Below are 26,232 nucleotides of genomic sequence, written 5' to 3'. Positions count from 1 at the left end.
TCATCGCCTGTATTCTGTTGATTACAGTGGGTGCGTAATTTGTCGGGAGAGGAGTCGCAGGCCTACGCCAGTGCGGGGTCGGTAGCGGAGGAAGTGTTCTCAGCCATCAGAACGGTAACTGCCTTCAACGGGCAGGAGAAGGAGTGTAAACGGTAATTATGATTGTAAAGGAGTGTAAACAGTGATTGTAAAGAAGTGTAAATGGTAATTGTGATTGTAAAGGAGTGCAAATGGTAATTATGATTGTAAAGGAGTGTAAACGGTGATTGTAAAGAAGTGTAAATGGTAATTGTGATTGTAAAGGAGTGTAAATGGTAATTATGATTGTAAAGGAGTGTAAACGGTAATAGTGATTGCAAAGGAGTGTAAAGGGTGGTGGTTGTAAAGGAGTGTAAATGGTACTTCCTGTCTCAGAGGAGTGTAAATGGTGCAGACCTTGAAGCATTCTTCTACTCAAAATCAAAACAGTACATTAATTGTATGATAATTGAAAATAAAGTCAGTCATGTAAATGATAATTCTTGAGAATAAAAGAAAATTATATTCAGAATCTGAAAATCTAAAGTCCATTTTTTGGGAGTTGATTTTAATCAATTTTCCTATGAAGTTACTCAGGCAAACCAAAAGTGAAACAGTGTTTTGACCTAAGCACAAATAATCGCCGCTGACAAGACTTAGTTCTTGAAAATAATAGAAAAATTCGATGTAACGTATGCTGAAGCATTGTTTTCAAGGGAACTTATCTATAAACACTTTGAAAATAGTCAGATTTTAAATAATACGAACAATTTAGATATTTTTAGTAGTCTCATGTGTTCCTACGCCAGAGTGTAATAAAGTCTTGTTCAACCAGACGCTCGGCTGTCTCCGTAAATTTCCGACAAGCAGAGAGGCTCTCTTGCTTGTCAGAGATTAATGGAGAGAGCCGAGCGTCTGGTTGAACGGGGCTAGAGTTCAATATCAATAGTGCTTGTATCCATACGATTTTTAGAATTGTTTTGATTACTACTACATAGTATGAAATCTATCTTTAAATATTACACAACATGATTCATATGGGGTTTCTCGAAATTCTTGTCGGAAAAGTAAAAAATTTCATATAATAAAAAAGTGCGTAATTCAAATACAGACAAGAAACTAATTGCCATGCAAGATAATTTGATTTTTTATTCTGTTTGACATGTGCATAGTGAATTTTCACATTTTGTTTTGCTTGCTGTATAAATGATAGAGAGTAACAAAGAAAACAACTAGAAAACACAGAGAAATATACCTATAAATTGAAATCAATCATCTTTAGTCCGTCAATGTTTTGATTCTGTTCCACAGGTATAATGCCAACCTGATGCACGCCAAAAATAATGCAGCCAAAAAGGGCGTGGTGCTGGGTCTGACGGTCAGTGCCTTTTGGTTCTTGATCTTTTCTGCACTCAGTGTGGCATTTTACTACGGAGTCAAACTCATGCAAGACCCTGATGAGGATTTCGACCCAGGGGACACCCTCACTGTAAGTTTAATGTCTTGTCAGGGTTACGGGTTAACATCTTGTGATATCTACAGGTTAACATCTTTTGATGTCTACAGTTTAACATCTTTTGATATTTACAGTTTAGCATCTTGTGACATCTACAGTACAATATCTTGTGATATCTATAGTTTAGTATTTGATATATACAGGTTAACATCTTGTGATACAGTTTAGTATCTTGTGATATCTATAGTTTAACATTGTTTGATGTTGAAAGTTTAACATCTTTTGATTTCTACATTCTTCACAGCTGCTCCTAAGAGTGACAAGAAAAAACTCACTCCATTGCTGGCTTTTCTTTTACAGGTGTTCTTGGGGGTGATGATTGGTTCCATGTCTCTGGGTCACGCCTTCCCCACCCTGGAAATCATCGCTAATGCTCGCGGGGCGGCCACCAAAGTATTCTCTATCATCGAACAGAAATCCAAGATAAATTATGAGCAGGAAGGGGGCAGGAAGCTAGAGAAGATGGAGGGGAACATCAAGTTCCGAGGTGTCCATTTCCGTTATCCCGCTCGACCCAACATCCCTGTAAGTTGAAATGCCAGTTATACACCAAATTAATTTCGAAAGTGTATAAGATAATTTTGCAAGGTTTGCAATAGCCATTTGAGAGAAGAATAATCTGTGTAAAATAGTTCTTGAATGCTTTAACTGTTTGTTTAAGATTCTTTTCATGCGTCTTTCTGAAGAAATTGAATTATTACTGACAAGTTGATCAGTATTGAAAAAGAAAAATTTAAATCACAAAACATCAGATATGTATTATATTGATTTATGATCTCTTATCACAGGTTTGATTCAAATATAACATTCTTTTATTTTTCAAATTAAGTTTACTTAGAATAAGTTGTTTGGCCTGCCTTGTTTTGCCATGTTGCAGAGGATGTTTGATGCTTATTTGATGTGTTTTGCAGAAATTTAATCACTGCTGACAAGTTGATCAGTACTGAAAAAGAAAAATTTAAATCACAAAACATCAGATATAAAACTGATTTAGGTTCTCTTATCACAGGTTTAATCAAACATAGTGTTTATTTATTTTTCAAATTAAGTTTACTTAGATTATAGTTGTTTGGCCTGCCTTGTTTTGCCATGTCGCAGAGGATGTTTGAAGCTTATTTGATGTGTTTTGCCTGTTCACAGATTCTACAAGGCATCGATTTAGATGTACAGAAGGGACAAACTGTGGCATTAGTTGGATCTTCGGGCTGTGGCAAAAGTACCATTATCCAACTGTTACAGAGATTCTACGATCCAGAGGAAGGGCAGGTAACTCTAGAATGATTTGCTATTCATGACATAAATAACTGCATTGCGTTATGTTCATTTGAAATCCTTCCGTTTGTAAATTGAAATTAAGTAACTGTCTTGTAAAGTGTTATGTTCAATTTTCCAACATATTTTTCAATTATGAATAGTTAACTACTTGTTAATTTTATTGCAAATCATTAGGTCCATGATGCAAAACTTTGTACATTTTTAAGTTACATAGAATGGTTAAGTATTGATATTAGTCTACATTTTTTCATTGAACTGACAGTCATTTATGAGTTCAGCCAATCAAAAAACAGAATTTATTTCAATGTTTTATTAATAAAAAGAAAAGATATTAATGTTTTACTTTATTTTTCTTTACCAAAATTGCCTCTCATGATGTTGCACCTGCATCAACTACAGCAGTATTGCACAACTGCTTATGCGTATTGCATAATGGAAAAAATTCTTACTTGTATGTCATTTGAATAAACTATACTTTTTACCTGACAGTTGAGTGTGGACGACGTTGACGTCAAGGAGATGAACTTGACCTGGCTGCGCCAGCAGATTGGTGTGGTCAGCCAGGAACCGGTTCTGTTCGGTACCACCATCGCCGAGAACATCCGCTACGGACGAATTGATGTAACGCAGGGGGAGATAGAACAGGCCGCTAAGGAGGCCAATGCCCACACATTTATAAAGGAACTCCCACAGGTCTGAAATTATTGACATTGACCACTAAGGGTGAATGTTTGGTCACATTTTATGGTTTATTTAAAGAATCAAGAATGAATGTTGGGTCACAATTAGAATATGAATGTTTCATTGGAATTTATTTAAAATTAACCACTTAATGAATTTTTGCTTGCTTCCAAAGAGTGAATATTTTGGTCGCAATTTACCGGTATTTAAATCAACCAAAGAGTTAATGTGTTGTCACAATGATCTAAAATAAAGATGAAAGTCAGAGTGAATTTTTGCCTTTTTTGAATGTTGAAGTATGGTCATTATTTAAAATAAAGGCTAACTGAAATAGTATTGGATTGCAAATTAGATAACTGGTAAGCTATGGAATTCCTTTACAGGGCTATGAGACTTTGGTGGGGGACAGGGGAGCCCAGCTGAGTGGGGGACAGAAGCAGAGAATCGCCATCGCGCGGGCCCTGGTCAGAAACCCCAAGATCTTACTGCTGGATGAGGCAACCTCAGCACTGGATAATGAAAGCGAGGCGGTGGTGCAGAAAGCCTTGGAAAGGGTATGTCAAAAAGTTGCTCTAAAAAATGATTGATATCATATAGGCAGAAAAGTTTCTTTTGTAGGAAATTAATTAAGATTCTTCATGATATCCCAATTCAGTTTCTTTTGATTTTGCTCCTTTCAGGCAGAAGTTGGGAGGACCACCATTGTGGTGGCCCATAGACTGACAACGGTTAGAAACGCGGACGTGATATTCAGCATGGCGGACGGTCGGGTCCATGAGAGGGGCAGTCACAAAGAACTAATGGACAGGAAGGGACTCTACTACACCCTGGTCAACTTACAGGTAAGGTGTCAACTCACAGGTAAAATTAGATCAATCTACAGGTAAATTGTCAACTCAAAGATATAATCAGGTCTATATACGGGTATAACGGTGTCAACTCACAGGGAAAATCAGGTTAATCTACAGGTAAGATGTCAATTCACAGGTAAAATCAGTTTAATCAACAGGAAAGTTGTCAACTCACAGGTAAAATATGGTCTTTATGTTAAGTCACAGGTAAAATAGGGTCAGTCTACAGGTAAGATGATAACTGACAGACCAAATTGTTTGTTAAACATGTACAGTAACTGTAGATCTGAATCATTATTTTTCATTGTGGCTCAATAATGTGGGGGTTTTTTGGATACTCTTAATCCATGAATTATCATTCTTAACAAATAGTGAAATTTTTTTTCTCTTTATTATTCATAGAAATGAGAGTTATTTTTTCATTGTTATCTTTCACTGTTGTTTGATTTCATGTGTAAATAAATCAAGATATTATATTTTTTTTCTAATACTGAAGCACAAACATAAATTTCATACATCAAATGTAAGCTTTGTTTTCTGGTTATTGTAATTTTTTTTTCAATAATTGTGACACTTTTTTGTTGTAGTCCCAAACTAATGAAGAAACAGAGGAAGGTATGTACATTGTACATTTACACATTGCTGTCAATTAATTTCCACCAAACAGTCGATCGACATTTATACATATTGAATTCACTGGCTGCATCCATTGCGTAACCCCCTCTATGACATTTCTTGGAAAGGCATCTCTCAAAAATAAAACCCTCTCCCAATAGGAGAGTGCTCTAGTGGGAGTTTGTTAAATATTTTTGTAGAATTTTCATAAATTTTACATACTTTTTTTTCCCATTTCTTTATTAACTGAATTGCACATATGAATTGGTCTTGTGTCATGAAATTTGGAATATTTGTATATAAAAAAAATGATTTTTTTGTTTAAACAAGTACATTTCTTATTCACAATTTTTTTTTTTTTTGCAAGCACTACATTGTATCATGTACATGTACCTATATATATCTCATGATTATGAAATTCATATTGAGATTTTTCTCATTCATATTCATTACTATTTCATTGTACTTAGATTTAAAATAGAAAGAACAGATACCGGTAATTACCATATATTGCATTCAGAATTGTCCGTAAGACCAATGTTTTCAACATCTGTTTGAATTTTCTGATCAGCTTCATTTTCATTGGATAAAACCCCCTCACCTCAAGTCAAAGACTCGTTCTTGGCCTGGGTGAGCTCAACTCAGGGTAAGTGTGAGTATTAATGAGTCGTTACGTCTGTATTGTTGTAGCATGAGGCGATGGCATGAACTCGGGTATGAGACTAGTACAGTTGTAAAACTCAATGGTATAGGATTCCAACATGTCACAGGAAAACTGTCAGAAAAATATTCCTCTCTCATTTGAAATTTAAAAATTTTTATGATTCATGATAAATGTTCAGAGGGGGGAGGGGTGTAGATAAAATTCATTTTATCTGACTGTTTTCCCCCCGCAAAGAAAAGCACACCAAAACCTGCTTCTGTCTTTAAGCCATTATTTGAATGTAATTTAGTTATCTTGACGTTTGTTATATGCATGTTGACAATTATTGTCTGTATATTGTTTTGTTGAGATCCTTCAGCAACTGCACTGCTGGACCTCGCAAATTGTATAATTGTCTTGCATGTGAGATTGTTAAGTTGAGAAGCAGACTGAAGGATAAGAAGATTTCATGGGATGTTGAGAAGCACTGATGTAGAAAAATATTGAATGGGTCATTGCATGTGTTGTATAACAAATTTTGGTGTTGTACGTGTCACTGTTACTTGTTATAATGTCTGAGGCGTCGCAATGTTTTATGGCTTGGTACATGTAATTATCAATATACTGTTGCTTCATACTTATTGTCCGAGTAGTTGAATGTTAATGCATGGGTACATGTTGAGTGTAAAGAGCTAAAATTGCTGTTGGTATCAGCCATGGGCTCTGTAAACACTTGTTATTGAATCGAAAAGCACTCCTAGTCCCTTTTCACTGTTAAGTGTTAAACTATGTTAGAATTATAGTACACTGCAAATTACCCTTATCATTTAGAATCTGTAACCTGTAATTAATTTAATGCACATCTTTAGCTATATACCAATATTGAAATACAGTACAGTTGCATTTACATTTTACATGTAATATTTTGATATTTTGCATAATGTATTGAACCCAGGGGTTCAAAAAAATTTTGCATAATAAATCAAACCTAGGTTTAAAATGTATATTGCATAATATTATGAACTTGTGTTGGATTTTAACATTTTTGTTATGTTTAAATTAGATTTCCCTTTTCTGGTAATGCTGTAATAGTTTATTTTATTTCATTTTACTTTTTACTGACCTGATTTTGGTTATATACATGCTTGTCTGTCTGTCAGTAGAGTCAGTCAATTATCAAATTAAATGATCGTTGCATGAACTTAAACTTTGACTGATGCATTACCATGCATAATGCAAACATATTTACTTTCATATTTTTGATGATCTAGCTGACTTTCTCAAACATAAATAGAAGAAATCATTTTCTAAAAGTTAATATACATGTATATATAAGAATTCATGAGGTAATGAACTACAGTTCTTCACATCAGCATGAAATATCCTGGTATGAAGCATTGTAATTCATAGCCCCATGAATCTGCAATAAATGAAATTCATTTCTTAATTGACACATAAAAGTGTTTAAATATTTATTAACTTTTATTCACTTCAAAGTTTGTTAAAATATGTGTGTACAATGGAATGAACCTGTTACTGTACCATTAATAGTGGCTGAAGAGTTGGAACATGAACTGTTTGAGGATGAAGAGGCGGATGAAAATGCTGCCCTCATGCATAAGGTCAAAGGTCATCATGCCACGCCCATTGCTAGGCAGATGTCTGCCATGAGCAGCCATAGTAATGATGTCATTGACGGCAAAGCAGAAACTGACGAAGTAAGTCAGATTAGGTCATTGAAATTCAGATTCTTTCTCTCTCTCTCCCTCCCTCCTTCCCTCTATATCTCCTCTTTCTTTCTCTACCTCTATCTTCCTCTCTCTTTTACCACTCTCTCTCTCTCTTTGTTGACCATGTACCCTTTTAGACATATCTTTTTTCACCCCAGGAAGAGGCGGAGGCTGACATTCCCCTGGCCCCCCTCAGTAAGATCATGAAGATGAACTCACCCGAGTGGCTGTACATAACAGTGGGCAGTATCTGTTCCGTGATCGTCGGCGCAATACAACCCGCCTTTGCCTTCCTGATGGCTGAATTCTTGAAGGTATGGCACTGCCTGCATCAAGCAAAGCAATGACTGATAAAGTTTTAACTGAAGAAATTTTGGTTTTGGTTTAAATAAAGATGATTTGCTTTCATAAGTTTAACGAATCAGTTGTATGCATTGAAAGAAAGCTATAAATTTACTGGTTATATGATTTGATATTTGCATGAAAAAATGTCATGATAAAAAGGGCAGTGAGATATCATTCTCAAGTGAAATACTTGAGTTCATAGAAAAATGCAGGTGAAGTAAATTTTTCATCTTTTAAAAATTAATGAAATTCTTTTGAGGTGAATGTCGGGTGAATTTCATGCAAATTTTGTGAAATTGAAATAAAGCACAATTAACTGAGTAGTAATCTGTAGTACCATGTACATGTAAATATAAAAGAATGATGATTAATATTACAGGTGTTTTCCATGACCAAAGAGGAGCAGGACCGAGTGTCCCTAATCTTAGTGGGCATCATCATGGGAATCGCTGTCTTCAATGCATTACTTCGACTCGTGCTGGTACTTGTATAGACATATTTGTTTTCAAAGCTTTATCCTATTCATGAAGCCTTATTCACCCCCATTCTTGAATTCCTACTTGAATCTTTTTAAGGCCAGAAAAAAATTAAAGTATTGCTTCAGGCCAAAATGTACAGGATCATGTTAAAAAAGAAAATAAATCCTTTTCATTTTATATTGTTCAAGAAATTAAAGATTTTTGAAGTGAAATTTAGCATATATTTCATTGAAAAAAAAATTGCTGCTAAATTGTGGAAAATATGAATCTCTCATAAATAGATAAGTACGTGATTATTTTGCAATTTTTCACTTTCTTTCTAGGGTATTTGCTTTGTAAAGGCTGGTTCAGATTTAACATTGAGGATGAGGAAATTAGCTTTCAAGTCAATCGTCTGGCAGGTAAATAACCGTCAAAAATTAAAAAACCTTTTAATGAATTCTAAAATTAGCCATTTATGCTTTTTTAAAAATTCTTTGTTACATCACATTTACTGCATTGTGATGTCACGTTACTTACCTCTGGCTCAAGTCGGTGTACGGAAATTTACACCCAGCTTATTAGCCAATCAAATCTAGTGTTAAAAGCTACATACTAGGAAATAACAGCTGGTGTACAGTATTAATCAAAATCTGACACGTATTGTTTCTGTGTTTAGGATATAGGCTCATTTGTCACAGTGTCATTTTGATTTCCATGTTAAGGTATCTCACTCCTCACATTTTGATTTCATTGCACAGATGATCAGTATATTTTAAATGAATATGATTTTATTTGTTTCATCATCACAGATATTATTTCATAATTACACAACATTCAGAAAGAAAACAAGTTTTCGGGGGAACAAATTTTTGGTGTGGAAGGTTTTTTTTTTTAGACGAAAATGACAGTAATATGCAATTTTATGGATTTTCAATATACTTTTCTTTTTATTCTACTTTATTAAATATTTACATTTTTAACATTTGATAAGTTTGTAACATATTCTTTAGGTTCTGTGTGACATGTACAAGATTAAATCTTGAAAGAGAGATAGATGTTTACCATATATAGAAAATGTCTGAATTTTTAAAGCCAAATTTTGCGAGAATTTTACCTTTGAAGCCATATATCTTAAATTTGACATCACTGACCCCCATGTTTTATTATGTCAAAATGATACTGAATACACATCAAGGCAAACTGGATTTAACTTACAAAATTCTTGATATTCAAAAAGTTTTTATTTCAATTGTAACTGTTATAGAAATTGTCTATTTTAAGTGCAAAAAGGTCACACAAAAATTAATGCAGCTTCGTACTTTTCTCTTCGTAATCCCTCTATTCAATGTGACCATTGTGCATAATAAAAAACAATATTTGAAGAAATAAGTTTGCTTAATCAAAAATACTGATAACAAATCCTAATCAGACTAAAATTGCATTTTAGGTGCAAAAAGGTCAAATTAAATGGGTCATAACTCAAAGGGATGAAAACTGACCCCCATTATCTTAGACTTTGCAATTTTTAAGTACTACCGTATGTTTTGTCTACAGGTTTCAATGATATACTTCACAAGAAATTCTTGATACAAGAACATTGAGGAGTGGGATACCTTAAGGAAATAAGTTTCTCTGATAAAAGTTATTTCTGTGTTCAGAATTATATTTTTTCTTTGACATGTGTTGTTTCCGTATTTAGGATATTAGTTTCTTTGACAACCACGAGAATCGAGTGGGGGCTCTGACAACAAGACTGGCCAGTGATGCGGCTCTTGTACAAGGGGTAGGTCTTGAATCAGTCCTCTGTCTTTTTTCTGTGCTGTTCTTGTCAAATTTCTGTTTCCATATACAGTGGAGCCTCAGTTATCCGGATGCTCTCGTTCCCAAGGACAATCGTCCGAATATAATATGCCTGCTATAAGAAGGCAGAGAATACTGTATACAGGGAGTATTTGCCCCCATTTTATTTTCACCCTGGTTGTCAGCGGCTGAATCTAAGGCTGGGCAAATTCCAATTTCTCATAATTATTATCTCTCTTTAACACAACTGTGTCTGGGCGAATTCAAGATGTGGCGAAATTTTTTTGTGTAGAAGGTTGAAAATTACCGTGTATACAGGATATCCTTATCTTGGCTATTTCAAGTCTGGAAATATGACTATTTGCACCTGTGCTCATTGAATGAATGATCATTTCAGGCCACAGGTACAAAGATAGGACAGGTGCTCGAGTCCCTGGCGGTGCTGACCACTGCCCTCATTGTGGCGTTCATCTACAGCTGGAACCTGACCCTCGTCATACTCGCATTTATGCCCCTCATGATTGGTGTGGGTGTCGTCCAGTCTAGACTGGTGGCAGGGTTTGCCAAGGGGGACAAGAAAGCAATGGAAGAGGCGGGAAAGGTGAGTTTCTGAAACTGTTACAGTTGCTTAAAAATCACGACGAGGTTCTCTAAGATGGAAAAAGGCATGTGGGTTGATGGAAAAGTAAGAGAGCGATGCTTAATTAAAATTTCTGACACTAGTACAGTTACCTGAAATAGTAAAGTTAAGGAAAGGGAGAAAGGGGCCATAGAAAAGGTAGAAATGGTGAGAAAGCTATGCTTTATACCGTCTCAGACTCTATTGGTTAAAACAGTGATAGAGTATGCCAAAAAATGAAAGAGGCAGGAAAGAGGATGATGAAGGTTTCTGGGGGGGGGGGGGGAAGGGGACACAAATGGATATAAATCCATGGAAGAGGCAGAAAAGAATATGTAACAAAGTTAAGCTTATTACTGAAATAGAAATTGCTTAAAAACCGTAGAAGGTAACAGTTGGGTTTACCAAGAGGAAAAATGATAATACATGCATTTTGAACCCTGCGATATATTGACACCCCCCCCCCCCCCCCCCCCCCATGAAATATTGAAATATTGAACCCCAGGTTTAACATATTTTGGCCACGATGCATTGAACACTCCTCTGCATTGCTAATGGAGAGGGGGTTCAAAATATTATGGCTGCAATAAATTGAACGCCCTCCCAAATTCCAATTTCGATTGGCAAGGATAATGGCAGCAATATATTGAACCTCCCTCCTTTTTCCAATTCTCTTTGGAGAGGGGGTTCAAAATATTTTGGCCGCAATATATTGAAATCCCCTCTAGTTTTCATTGCTATTGGAGAGGGGGTTCAAAATATTATGGCCACAATATATTGAACCCCCCTCTTTATTCCAATTTCAGTTGGCAAGGGGTTTCAAAATATTATATGACACCGGTACTATGATTACAATTGAGGCACGGAAGATGAGAGAAGAGAGATAACCATGATAATTTTTGCTTTCCCATTCTCTTTCAATTTTTTTTTCATAAGAATTAGATGAGGCAATACAGGTACTTGTACTATAATTATTGATTTCTCTCTTTTTTTCCCCCAGATCTGCACAGAGGCTATAGATAACGTCAGGACTGTGGTATCCCTAACCAGGGAGAAGACTTTTGTTGACGAGTATTCCAACCATGTTGACAGTATTTACAGGTGTGTAGGCCCCCCCAAAATTAATGTTCAGCAATGCATTGTGGGAAATTTTGCTCCATTGATGAGTTTGATCGTTGCACAGTTATTAAAAGGGAATTACTTTTCCTGTTTTTATTTGCCCTCATTTTATTTTCACCCCTTTCGCCGTCGTTGTCAGTGGGTGAATTTCTGACTGGGCAAATTCCAATGGCCCCGATTTTCTCTGTTTTAACACAACTTTATTTGGACGAATTTAAGATGGGGCAAAGTGTTTGCAAGTGTGGAAGGGGGAAAATATCACAGAGCAAAAATACCCCTGTGTATCAGTTGTGGGATTATTTTACAGGTCTGGGATCAAGAGAGCTGCCCTGTATGGTGTTGTATTTGCTGTGTCTCAGTGCTTCATGTATTTCGCCTACGCTGCCTCGTTTACTTATGGTGCCTACTTAGTTACTCAGGGACTTGGATTCCAGGATGTGTTCAGGTATACACTTTGATATTATTATATTGTATTTATAAATAGAATTACTGATAACAAGCATAGATTAATCCTCAAAAACAGTCAGTGCAATATCTTGAGCATTAATAATGGTAGGTGAAATATTTTTCCCCAACTGTAGTTGTAAAGAGTACACTAAATTCATTAATTTATACGAGTACTTAATTCCACAATCATGCTGTTTTGCATCAGATTGCCAGAATATAAAATTGTGAACACTTAACTTTCTTCCTTATTTCTTATAGTTTTATACTCTAAAAAAATAATGGCGAGATTTTAAAATCTGCGAAGGATGTTTCTCATGATTTTACGCTGATATTATTTCCTTGCGTTTAATCAAGAATTTACAGTAATATAATAAGTGTAGTAATGCGCTTGATTATCTGGTTCAAGGATTATTTCTTTAATGTATATTTATATATTTTTTTTACCAATATACAAAATCTACAGAATTGCATGCACATTTATGTATTCATTTGATACAATCATATTAAATCATGCTCAAGTTTATTGTAGGAAATCTGCATAAAAAATATCTAATTGTAGTAATAAAACAACCAACCTCTGTTACTGTTGTAGAGTGTTTGGTGCAATTATATTTGGTGGAATGCATGTTGGACGCACAGGGTCCAATGCGCCAGACTTCACAAAAGGAAGACGAGCAGCTAGTAGACTGTTCTCTCTCATCGAGAGGAAACCAGCCATTGATGCCAAGACAGAGGACGGTCAGAAACTGGTATGGGAATTAGCAGCACTGAATCAGACCTGGCCCCGGGGCCATAAATAAAAATTAGACGAGCTCACTTTTGATCTAAGTCTAACTCTTCCACTATATATTCTCTTTGTTAAATTAAGACCGAGATCAAAAGTGAGCTCGTCTTAACTTTTATAGCCCCGAAGCCTGGCCCTGGAGCTGTTAAACTCTAATGAGTCAGCTCACTTTTGATTTTGATCTTTTTTTTAAAATGAACTCCAAGTGTTAAAAAGAGACTTAGAGCAAAAATGAGGTTGCCTAAGTATTATGATTTCGATGCATCTCATGATCAGGCCTAGTGACTGTTAAAATAAGATATGCTCACATCTGATTTCAGTCGAACTGCCCGCAATATATATATATGCCTTTGGTAAAAATGAGACCATTAGATCAAAAGTGAGCTTCTCTGAGTTTTATTGCCTCATGCACACCTGGCCCTGCATTTTCAGGAAATAATTTTGACTGAAGTTGTAAATCTTGTCGGTCACACAAAGTATTCATTCTTGTTCAAATTGTATACAAAATGTAAACTACAAACAATTTTATCAATTTTAGAAGTCCTCAATGAACTTGTATATTGTTGTGCACTATTTTTAGAAGTCCTTCACAGGAGCGGTAGAGTTCAAGGACGTTCGCTTCTCCTACCCATCCCGACCGGACGTTGAGGTCCTAGGGGGCCTCAGCCTCTCTGTGAGCCCGGGGGAAACACTGGCCCTGGTGGGAACCAGTGGTTGTGGTAAAAGTACCACTGTTCAGATGATAGAGCGGTTCTACGACCCAAGTGGAGGCTTGGTGGTAAGTAGGATTACTGAAGTGGAATGCCATGGAATCATTAGAATTTGTGGTGACTCAATTTTTGTGGTATTCGAGGGAAGCCTTTCCCCATGAAATTACATCCTTGACGAAAACACATTAAAAGAGTTAGTTTTCTTACTGAAACTGAAAACCGACGCATCCTTGAAATTACATTTCCACAAATAAACAAAAAACCCACAATCCACCAAATTTGGGCCCCACCAATTTAAATGATTTTCCAGTAATAAGAGGAATAGATTTTTCAATAGAATTTGCAAGAATTATTTCTCCTTGTCTGCGTAAATGGAGGTTTGAACTTGCCATTAGGTTCATTCATTATTCAACCAATTTTAAGGTATCATTCTGGGCATTTAGATGAAATCTAGGTAATCCTACCAAACCCTAATTGAAATTGGTTGCACAAAGAGGAAAATTTTCTACTTTGTCCTCCAAAATGGCAGCCACAAGGAATAACTTTGTTGGAAATTGTGTCATAATAAATCCAAAAATCAATGTAGTCACTGTATGTCCTCATATTACATGTTTTTAATTTTTAGAGGAGGGATAATGGGTAAAATCAAAATAGTTGCTTATTTTTAATGGGACAAGGGCCTTTCAAAGGATCTTTTTTTTAAATTGAGAGCCTGGAGTGTTGGGTTTTTTTTTTTTAATTTCCGATTTTAGATTCAATTTTAATGAGAACAAATGGGGGAAAATAATACACATATATATTTATTTATATATATGATATATATTATGATATTATTGTCAATATTGTAAGGCACTAAATCTTGTATATATGACCCTGACCTTGTATGTTGGAGAGGATTTATATAGGCAATGCCTGCTATCCCATCTGTTAATGTGATATATTGCATAATAAAATACTGTTTATTATAAATAAATTGGGCGGAAAAAAAAAAATGAATGTGAAAATGTTTGTTGCTAAAGATATTCCCTGAAATTTAGCCATATTCTGCTCGGATGAGAAGAATGTCATTCGATTTATTTTATTCGTATCTTCACGCATGATTTCAGATTGCTGATGGTGTTGACCTAAAATCTCTCAACCTGACCTGGTTAAGATCTCACATTGGCATTGTGTCTCAGGAACCCACCCTGTTTGACACCAGTATAGCCGAGAACATAGCATACGGGGATAACTCCCGAGAGGTTCTGATGGACGAAATAATCAGTGCAGCACGGAACGCTAACATTCATAACTTCATTGAGAGTTTACCTCATGTGAGTTTAGATTTTTAATGATTTTTTCTTTATTATTTACATGTTTATGAGGCTTGGTTTGTTGATAGGAGGTCGAACTAAAACTAATCAATTTGACAGTTCGATTCAGTAAAATGCACTTGCTGTTATGAAATTTCTTTCCACCTCATGTTTACCATATACTTGTTAAAAATAAGTAGAATTTAGTTGGTTCGATATATGAGATGGAAAAATATTTTTTGAAACTACTTGACATTGTAGTCTTATTAAATGAATCAGATTTATTTAGAGTTCTTCGCACTGAGGATTTTTGAAAAATTTACAATTAAAAGAAAAGATCTTAATCAGAAATTTGCTACTGATATGACATGGCCATCATTTTCCACCTAAATATAAAATATGATAGTTATGTTAAAAATTTCAAGGGAAACCTAATCATTAAGTCGGAATATACCATTATCTCTTTTGTTGAGATTTGACACTAATGTCAAAGAAAAAGGCATGCAACTCTCTGACTATGTTATTTTCCATTGAAATAAGATATTTTAACAGGTTCATGAGACACTTGATCATTATATTGGAATGTACGTTTGATGATCTGTTTTGTTTTAAGGGATATGAGACAAATGTCGGAGAAAAGGGCACACAACTCTCTGGAGGACAGAAGCAGAGGATAGCGATCGCGCGAGCACTGGTCCGGAATCCCAGAGTTTTGCTGCTGGACGAAGCCACGTCAGCCTTAGATACAGAAAGTGAAAGGGTAAATACTGTTACAAAGACCATTTATCAGAACATTAAACATATGGGTGAAAAAGGAGGAGGGGTGGGGTTTGATGATTATTTTTTGCCTCCTATTAAAATCCTCTGGTGTTTAAGTTTTTCAGAGGGAAGAAAGTCTTATGTCTATTTCATATATTAAGTTCACAAGTTTACTTTCTATGTAAATTCAATAACTTTGAAAATTTTAGAAAAGGGGGGGGGGGGGTTCAGTCAATCAGATTTATCTGTTACAACTTCAGTGAACTGAATGGTTTCTTTGTATGTTACACAGATTGTTCAGGATGCTTTGGACAACGCCCGACAGGGTCGTACGTGTGTGGTGATAGCTCACCGACTGTCCACCATTCAGAATGCGGATAGAATAGCCATCATACACAAGGGCCACGTAGTAGAACTAGGGACTCACTCGGAACTGTTGGCAAAGAAAGGCGTCTACTGGAAGTTATCTCAGCATAACGTCAAAAAGAGCTGAAAATCAACAGTGTCTTAAAATATGTATCAGTTTGCATAATCTTTCAGCACCCATTCTCTTTATTATGTGTTGACTCCAAAATTGTCATTATCTTACTATGTGTCAGAAAGAGCTGAATATCAACAGAGTCTGACAATATGTATTAGTTAATTTGCATAATCTCTCAGCACCCATTCTCAAAAATGTGTGATGTTGACTTCAAAATTGTCAGAATCAGACTATTTCTATGTAAGTTTGTATAATTATTATCTTTCTCATCATCCATCCATTAATTATAATGTTCGATGACTCCAGCACTCCAAAGCATCACACATTTGATGACTGTTCAGACTTTTTATTTTATTAAGATAACTTTGAAAATTAATGTATTTGAAGAAGTCCAGGTTGTATCATTTGATTTATTTGTGCAAATGTTAACAGAACAAGATATTGACACAGATATAAATGTTAGTTGATATCTTCTTCAATTCAATGTCCATTCCTCTTCTCATTCAGCTGTTACACCATCTACTTTCCCATCATGCAAATCAATTTTATTTCCCTGATTGGTTTGTTACTTTGTGAGTGGAAGCCACAGGGACAAAATTTCACTCCTTTTTAAAAAAAAAACATTATTTGTTATCTACCACAGACATTTGAAATTAGGGAACTGACAACCTCATGTAAATCTTTTACACGTGACGGACCAGTATTTTTTATTAGATTGTATTACATGTATTTTGTTTTTGATTATACTACAGTTAGGACCATATTTACGTTTTTGAATTGGAAGCATGTACTCTTTTTATACATTTGTTAAGTCATATTACTGGAAACAAATTTTCTATGTTATGTCTATTTTGTGTACATTTAATATGTATAAACTGACATATCATGTTTTAATAACTGTTCATCACTGGGTTATTTCTCCACATCATATCATTTTCCACTTCTCCACTATCCACTTTATTCATAAGTTACTCGGGGTCTCTAGAATTTACTCAAAGAATTTGGTTTCTACAGAATTGTCATTTTTGATGTATTCACAATTTGAAAAAAAAATGAAAATTCCATACAAGTAAGGAAATTTTGATTTTAAATTTTAAATTTCAAATTTTGATTTTGAGGTAATGCTCTCACACTTTTCATTCAAAATTGGCAGGAAAATAATTAGAATTGCCGAAAAAAAATTTGACTTGTAGTTAAGAATCTTTCATGATTGTTTCTGACCAAGAAATTGGTATTTATATGTTAGCAGCTCAGGGATTCTGTTCTGTTTTTGTTATAGGCATACATAGACTTGTGCAAGACCTCTATGTCCAAACAATCTAACATGTAGCAATATCCGCTGTGCCTTTATGTTCATTCTTTGCAATAGTTACTGTTGTACATCTGTTTGTTGTTCCTTGTTTTAGGATCATGATTAATATTGAAGTTGATAGAAATGTTGTAAGTGAATATAGCTGTTAGTAAAAGTAAAATGACAGTTGTGAGTTTTGAGTCTGATATGCTGAGTTTTGAGTCTGTAATGCTGAGTTTTGAGTCTGATGTGCTGAGTCTGATGTGCTGAGTTTTGAGTCTGATATGCTGAGTTTTGAGTCTGATATGCTGAGTTTTGAGTCTGTAATGCTGAGTTTTGAGTCTGATGTGCTGAGTCTGATATGCTGAGTTTTGAGTCTGATATGCTGAGTTTTGAGTCTGATATGCTGAGTTTTGAGTCTGATGTGCTGAGTTTTGAGTCTGATACGCTGAGTTTTGAGTCTGTAATGCTGAGTTTTGAGTCTGATGTGCTGAGTCTGATGTGCTGAGTTTTGAGTCTGATATGCTAAGTTTTGAGTCTGTAATGCTGAGTTTAGAGTCTGATGTGCTGAGTCTGATGTGCTGAGTTTTGAGTCTGATGTGCTGAGTTTTGAGTCTGATATGCTAAGTTTTGAGTCTGTAATGCTGAGTTTAGAGTCTGATGTGCTGAGTCTGATGTGCTGAGCTTTAAGTCTGATATGCTGAGGTTTGAGTCTGATCTGTAATGCTGAATTTTTTGGAATCTGGGTCTGCAAGTCTTAGTGTTTTTGGGCATTATTTAACAATTTAATACTTTAGGATTGTGCAAGTCTTTAGATGCAGTGCAACCTGCAGATTGTGCTGGTGACTTATTTTTTAAAGATTGTAACAGTTACTGTAAAATTCTGCCTAATTTGACCTTCAGTATTTACAAGTTTTAAAGAATATGTATTTAAATATATAAGTTTCAGAATTTTTTCTGTATAGTATCTTGAATGATTGTTTTTTAAATGGTGTTTATAACTTTAGAGTGTGTTTGCTATATTATGAATGGTGTCCAACTTGCATGCAAGTAACGTACTTTTGATCAGAATACAAGTTTTCTTCAGAAACAGCATTGAACAGATTCGATGGTCAGGGATTTGTTGTTGTTAGTCTTAGTTTGTTTTGATGTTGATATTAAGTTCTGCATTCCTATCTATGTTTCTGAACATTCTGCCTTTTTTTTTTCTCCATTGTTTTTTATTGACATTTTTTAAGCTGATAATTAGCAAAAAAACTTGCCATCATTCACTGAATCATTCTTGACTTCTTGTATGGATGGTTTTCTGGTACACATTTATATATATACCATTGGTGTGACTGGTTCAATCTCTTTTTTGTTTCATTGAATGACTCCATGAGTCTTCTGTATTGTGCATTACAGCCACCTAATATTCAGACGGCTTTCCGCTAAAAAACAGCTAAATGTATCATATTTACAGTATTCTTTTTATCGTTCTTACTTAGTTGAAAATAAGCAAGTTTTATGCTGAATTATATGCAGTTTTTAATATCTTGGATCCTCAAATACTGTAAACTGACTTTTATTCGGGAGCAAAAAAAAACCGATGAGAGATTTATACAATGTTTAATGAATTCATTGTAGATTTATTAAATTGCAAATGTTTTTTGTTTTATTATTGGCTCTATTAAAATGCCTCTTGTCTCAACTGCTATGCAGTATGATAGCAAACCTTCAAATTTTTCTAGAAACATTTCAATGTTAACTTAATATTCCTGCCAGGTTTTATATTACTGGTATATATTTGTTTTTTTTTCTTTTATCTATATATTTCTTCAGGGGTTATACAACACAACTTGCCATTTCAAATTATTTACTGTTTATAACCTTACATATTTTCTGTGATATATCTCTATATTGGAGTCTCTTATCAGTAAATATATTGGATAAATACTGGTCCCTCCCAAGGGAATAAATGGCTTGCTCTATATATATACATGTACAGTGAAACACGCTTATAACAAAGTGCCAGGGATGGACAATTTTGCTTCGAATTCGTTGTAAGCATAATTTGTTATATCAGTCAAGTTTACAACAAGTAATAAAGTCATGGAACCCCCACCCTTTTAAATGAAAATTACTTCGGTGTAAGCATCAGTTCATTATAAGCGTGTTCACTATAACCTTGTTTTACTGTACCAGTACTAAATGTATTTTGTATGTGTTTTGTTAGTGCGTGTATTACCTCTTGGTTAATAAGCAAAAGATGTGTTAAGACTAGCAAGATGTCAAGAAAAACAAAACTAGATCTCTGTAGGGGCCTACATGCCTGGCCACATAGTTTTATTTTTCATTACTGAACATCACAGATTAAATTTCTTATATGTAAATTTATTTGTTTGGACTGCATGATTTTGGTGGTTTTGTTCTAAGTGTCTCGATGAGATGAGTGTTTGACTGACCCTGATCCCTGCAAATTCAAATGTTGTATTTGATAGTTTGCCAATATTTTTTGACAATCATGTCTTGTTGTCCTAAATTGCAGAAAAAGATTGTCTATCTCAAATGTTTATAAGTATACACGATCATAAATTTTAAAGATTTGAATTGTAATTTAATGGATATCTTTTTTAATGATTTCAATCACCTCTATGTACATTCATTTCTCTAACTTACTTGTGACCTTTGTAAAAGTACCAACCTTCAGAATTCACAAAACACTCTTAAATGTAAATGTACTAATTAATTTAAGTTATATGTATACTGTATGAATTTTAATTTCTATGTAGTCTCCACGTATTTTGTATCTATGTGTAACAAATTGAGTTTGTTTTCTAGTATTTTTCAGTTGTTTCTGTGAGCCAAGTCTTATTTTGTTCATGGTTGTTAACTATTTATTTGATTGATTATACAAAGAATAAAGAAATACTTCAATCGGAGAGGGATTTCATCATTTTTTAACTCACCTGGGATGAAAACTACTCAGGTGAGCTTTTCTAATCACTTTTTGTCCTGTGTGAGGCTGCGGTCAACTTTTCACATTTTTAACCGGGTTTTCCAACGGAAAAAATCCGGTTATTAAAATAGTGAAAATGGCGGGCGGGTAGGCGGGCGACTGCCAAAAGGGTACCCTCATTGTACGGATAACTCCTCCTACAGTTTTCAAAATAGGAAGTTGTTCTTTTGCAGATCAATTGTACATATATCAGAGGTGTGCATATTGCTAGGATTGTGATTTCTGATAATTTATGGAAAAAAATACCAGCTTTTGAACTTAGTCATTTATTGGCAAAATATTGCATATAGGGGGTACCCTCATTGTACGGATAACTCCTCCTACAGTTTTCAATATAGGAAGTTGTTCTTTTTCAGATCAATTGTACATATATCGGAGGTGTTCATATTGCTAGGATTTTGATTTCTGATAATTTATGAAAAAATAGAAGGTTTTGAACTTAGTCATTTTTTGGCAAAATATTGCATATGGGTACTCCATATCACTGGATACGGTAGGTAGTGTTTATCAAATCAGGGTTAACATGGATTATGGATACAGTTCACATAAAAGAATATCCGGTTTGCTCTCACATTGAGAGCTTTTCACTTGTTGACCTCTTTTGCCAGGACCACTGGGTCAAATTAAACCAAACTTCGTACAAAGCATTGGGAAGGGAATTTTTAATTATTAAAATAAAAAACGAAACCCTTTTTAAAAGGGAGATATTCACAAAACAGTAAAAATATATGGGATGAGTATCTTTAAAAAACTTACCAAGAACCACTGCACCAGAAATGCCAAAATTTACACCAAAGCTTGTATATATTAAAAATTCAAAATTGTTTAAATCGTGACCCACGGACCAGATCGATTTTTCTCGAAAATCACTTTTGAAAATCAAGGTTCATTTGATATATTCTACGGTATATACTTTTAAATATTTTCGAATTTTTTTAAGAACCTAGCATATTGCGCTTGTGATTCTTAAATTAACCTTCAAAGATGGCTAACACATCATTTTTGCAGCAAAACGGTTATTTCTGCATGAATTTTGGCCTAGAAATCTATCAGTTCAGCCCAGCCCCTAAAAATATACTTATTTTGATAGCTTTTGATCAAAGGAATAAATTACGGTACGATTTTTTTAGGGACACCCATACCCTGAGGTCGAAATTTGCAAGAAAATCAAAACTTGTTTTTATTATAGTGGCTTATATATAAGTGTTACACCTGTAGGGTTTGAATAGTTCAATTGGTTTCCCCTCATATATAAAGGTTTGAATAGCTCACCGAGACGAAATCAAGGAATGCTTGTGCTATACTCTCGGGTCGGCGTCCGGACCTGGTTAAACATTTTGTTACAGGTCCTGTATCCAAGTTATTACTTGTCCTGTTTTCACCAAACTTGCATGGATGATGCATCTGGACCTACTCAGGGACTTGAAAGACTTTGATGCTGAATCTGGGCAATGGATTTCAGATACTGGAGGAGGTTAATGTTTTTGGAGCAGGTGCCCTTTGATAGTCATTTCTAAGTTACTACTGGTCCGAACTTCACCAAACTTGCATGGATTGTGTGTCTTATGACATTGATGCATCTGATAGGCTTGAATGCTGAATCTGAGCCATAGGTTTCAGATGCTGGAGGAGGTTTATTTTTTTTTAAGGAACAGGTCACATGTTTAAAGCTGAACACCGCTCGTAAATAGGCACCGTCACACAGATACCTGGTATATAAACCCTTCGATTTCGTTACACCCGATTGCACACCTGAACCTCGTGGCCGACATGTAGTATTCCTTTCGTGGTCTTTAGATTTTATGCATTTTTTTCTTATCTTATGTTCATTTTCTGTTCGTAAATAATGCATTGATCAATTTATTTGATATAAGTATTCTCCTGGCTTCAAAAAGTGCGTAAAATTTGATAATTTCATCGCGACCGGGTAACACGGCGAGGCAAAATGTACGTCCACACAGGTGAGACCTCTACAGCGAAGTACTTTGAACTGTTTAGAGGTCTGTCCCTTATATAAGGGTTGTAGGGACAGCAGTGATTAAAGAGAAATATGGCGGACAGTGCCTATTTACGAGCGGTGTTCAGCTTTAATAGATAATACAGTAAACCACGCTTATAACGAAGTCCCAGGAACGGGCAATTTTACTTTGTTATAAGCGTAATTTGTAATATTTACATTCTACTGTGTTTTTCCATTAAATTCCGTGATGTTTAAATGCCTCTAAATGCAATACCTATTCACTGCGTATGAATTTACATGTAATTTACATAAGTAGATCTCAAAAAGTGATTTCTATGATATCGGTTAAAAAATGTATTTCATAAATGTTGTCAAAACACCATGTTTTATAATTATTCAACAAAACAGTTGACTTTATTGTTAAAAGCAACATTTCAATAGTTATTTTTCATGGATTATATTTTCATGCTCGTCGATCTCATCTCAACGGTCTCTGTGAAAACCAGTTTAAACCGGTTTTACAAATCGGCTGTTCTTGCTGTTACTAATTTACTCCCTCCGTGATCTGCACTTTATATCGATTTATTTCAGTAAACAATTGATTTCTTCAGTAAGGGAATGTAAATATAAGCATTAAATGATTTATTTTTGACGTCGTCGTGTCAATAACTGCCGTCAGGTGAGCAGACAAATTATCATAACGCGCTAACGCGCGTTATTCAATTTGTCTGCTCACCTGACGGCAGTTATTGACACGACGACGTCAAAAATAAATCATTCAATGCTATAATATACGTCCAGTTTACAACATGTAATAAAGTTATGATGCAGATGCAGAGCCTGATTTCCATTATCAAGGATGTTAAAAAAAACTCCTACCTCTTTCAAACTTGCTTGATAGATGTGTTTGTTGTTAAATGATATAATATGAGTCAGTTGCTATAGCATTGTATGATATGATACACTTTTGTATTATAAAATATAACGTAAAAAAATATAATACGATATGATTTTGTATAATATCTTTTATTATTATGAAGTTATATTGTATCATATGATATTGTTATATATAATATTGTATCATATGATACGGTATTGTATCATGTATGATATGTGTTTTACAATTTTGTATCGCATGATAAATAGAATAGTATCACATGATGATTAAAATTGTATCACATGATGATTAAAATTGTATCCTTTGATATGTAATTGTATAATGTAAAATAAATTGTATCATGTGATACTGTAATATATAATATTGTAACATAGATATTGTATAATATGATATTTGTATAATAGTATACAATTCTTGCTGCTGTTTTTTTTTTTGGGGTCAATACGATGATTTACCGATATTCACCGAGCCGAAGGCGAGGTGAATATTGTACTTTTTGGGTAGCTAAATCATCGTATTGAAAAAAACCCAGAAATAATTATTTTATTATATGATTTAGCGAAGAATTGATAAAGACATGTCTAGTATCAAATTGAGTGCTATCTAGCAAAGATTTTAGTTTGAAGCCATAGCCGAGCATATTGCGAAACGCAATGTTTCATTGGACGATCTATTTTTAGTCCAATGTAGAGAAAATCAAATGTTATATTGACATCTTAGGTCACGTGGAGGTGAATATAACGTTCGTTTTGGATATCAGCCAATCAGAGAGCTAGGAATTAATCAACCATATAATAACATTTCTTACTGAGATTGCATCATATAATATTATACAATCTTGTATCAAATTGTATTGTATCATATGATACAATATATATATTACAATATCATATGATACAATATTTCATAAATGGAAAAAATCCGTAGACAATTAGGTGATTAATTATGGTCTAACAATAAGTATAGAAAAGGTTAGTCTGCATGCACATGGAAGATTGTATTTGCTGACAAGGTCGTTGTATCGACCATAGAACTTACGAAAAGATGACTTCAATAGAGGCTGGTGATAAAGCTGTTTGAGAGGAAATACAAGATTTATTCAGAAACAGCACTGAATGGATTCAATGGATATTGTTGTTGATTTTGTTGTTGTTGTTTTTGTTGTTGTGTTTTATGATGATGTTATTTTAACTGCATTCCAAAGTTTCATGGAAGAAAATTCCTTTCGGTGTTATCTGCCAATTTTTTTCAGTATTTTGTTTTTTGTTTTTGTTTTTCAGCTGATAATTAACATAGAAACTTGCCATTATTTACTTAATCATTCTTGAATTCTTGTAAGAGAGCTTTTCTGGTAAACCTTTTTATATATGCCATTGTAGTGACTGGTCCAATTCCTTCTATGTTCCATAATGAATGACTCCACCAGTGTTCTGTATTGTGTGTTGAAACCACCTATAAGTGGTCTGAAATGATCTATATAACTGCACAGTTGAACTTCCTTTACTGAAACATTGATAATATAATATTGATCACCACAAATGAACGCACATATTTCTAAGTCAGATGGAAGTCCAAACCAATGTGTTTTTTACATACACTGTAAAAATATATTTTTCACGCACAATATACTATACATATATACAGGGTTATATTTTTCACGCACAATATACTATACATGTATACAGGGTTATTTTCGCCTCGTGTAATTTTCGCCCTTCTACACTTGCAAATAGTTTCGCCTCATCTTAAATTTTCTGAGACACAGCTGTGTTAATAAAGGGATAATTTAAGACTGGAATTTTCCCAGTCTTAAATTCGCCCACTGACAACAAGGGCGAAGGGGGGGGGGGGGGGGGGGGCAAAACAAAGCAGGGGCAAATATTTCCACATATTCAGTAATTGGCGAAAATGATTTTTTGAACAAGTCAGCTTAGATTTTAACAACCCGTATTTCTGAATGTGCATATTCTTATTATATACTTATTATATACACTTATTGATTTTAATGGCATTTTAAGCAATGTACTTGATTAAGCGGAGGCAGCTTTCACCAAAAAACAGCCAAATGTAGTATATTACATTCAACAAAACTTCTACGTGTTCACCCTGATAAATAGAATAATTTGAAAATTATGAAATAATGTGAAATTTTCGACATTTCGTAACTGATTTGTCTTTTCATCAAAAACACAGATAAAATAAGACAAAATCAATTGAAATCAGTAACCCATGGCGAAATGTCAGAACATTAAATTGGTATTTCTCCTCGCATGCTTAATATGATTGCTATTTTTTTGTGATTGATAGAGTTCTTTTGCGAAAGTTTTAAAAGAAAAAAAACACTTTAATGGCCAAAACTCTCAATGAGAAAACAGCCAGAACCTTTTAAATATTGATGTCTCCATTGCTTCTACGACACTTTGAATTGGCTATTTATTTGTTCCTCGACATTGATTTAAATATTGAGCTATCCGAAGGAAACGTTATTTTGATATAATTTTTCACTTCCATAAGCACAAGTGTAACGCCTTTTCCATTAGCAACTTAAAACAATCTAAAAGCTCTGAGAGCGAAATTCAACCAAACCGGAAGTGTTTGTGATATTTAGCAAAGGTCAAGGTCTGGGTTCACAACCAGAGGTTAAGGTCAATGCATCGTTCTTACATATTTGAAAGCAAAGAGGAAATCAGTCGCCTTGACGACAAGACAAATAAATGTACTTATTTCATATCATAGTAAAAAAAACATTATACTGGGTGAACACTGAGAAGTTTTGTTGAATACATTTGTATATAAATTACAGTACATTGTATTTTATCTTCAGTATCTGTAATCCTGAACAATCTTTTTTTTTTAAACTGAGTTGATTATAACCAGGTTTAATGCAAACTCGAATGCAATTTTTATTATCTCGGGAAAAATATCTTGGATCCTCGAAT

At 34.4% G+C, this 26,232-nt stretch overlaps 1 protein-coding gene across 4 annotated transcripts in view; it reads left to right on the top strand.

Annotated features, from left to right (window-relative positions):
• Positions 1-18,478, top strand: part of LOC128163825 (ATP-dependent translocase ABCB1-like) — a 30,079-nt gene extending 11,601 nt beyond the window's left edge. For 2 of the 4 annotated variants that reach the window (XM_052827492.1, XM_052827491.1), the window contains exons 7-28: positions 28-152; positions 1,330-1,507; positions 1,835-2,059; positions 2,675-2,800; positions 3,299-3,502; positions 3,874-4,044; positions 4,171-4,332; positions 4,929-4,956; positions 5,528-5,608; positions 7,151-7,317; positions 7,488-7,643; positions 8,054-8,155; positions 8,477-8,554; positions 9,835-9,918; positions 10,333-10,536; positions 11,555-11,655; positions 11,981-12,118; positions 12,713-12,869; positions 13,485-13,682; positions 14,721-14,927; positions 15,520-15,666; positions 15,958-18,478. In XM_052827492.1, coding sequence (XP_052683452.1) covers positions 28-152; positions 1,330-1,507; positions 1,835-2,059; positions 2,675-2,800; positions 3,299-3,502; positions 3,874-4,044; positions 4,171-4,332; positions 4,929-4,956; positions 5,528-5,608; positions 7,151-7,317; positions 7,488-7,643; positions 8,054-8,155; positions 8,477-8,554; positions 9,835-9,918; positions 10,333-10,536; positions 11,555-11,655; positions 11,981-12,118; positions 12,713-12,869; positions 13,485-13,682; positions 14,721-14,927; positions 15,520-15,666; positions 15,958-16,158 — 3,240 coding nt within the window. In that variant the 3' untranslated portion in view covers positions 16,159-18,478. The remainder of the gene's footprint in view (positions 1-27; positions 153-1,329; positions 1,508-1,834; positions 2,060-2,674; positions 2,801-3,298; positions 3,503-3,873; positions 4,045-4,170; positions 4,333-4,928; positions 4,957-5,527; positions 5,609-7,150; positions 7,318-7,487; positions 7,644-8,053; positions 8,156-8,476; positions 8,555-9,834; positions 9,919-10,332; positions 10,537-11,554; positions 11,656-11,980; positions 12,119-12,712; positions 12,870-13,484; positions 13,683-14,720; positions 14,928-15,519; positions 15,667-15,957) is intronic. The other 2 variants (XM_052827493.1, XM_052827494.1) reach the window with 2 other exon arrangements.
• Positions 18,479-26,232: the final 7,754 nt, after the last annotated feature.

The sequence above is a fragment of the Crassostrea angulata genome, chromosome 9, assembly GCF_025612915.1.
Source record: "Crassostrea angulata isolate pt1a10 chromosome 9, ASM2561291v2, whole genome shotgun sequence".
Classification (NCBI taxonomy): Eukaryota; Metazoa; Mollusca; class Bivalvia; order Ostreida; family Ostreidae; genus Magallana; species Magallana angulata.
Note: the sequence above shows the minus strand (reverse complement) of the source record. Positions and strands in the feature narration are given on the sequence as shown.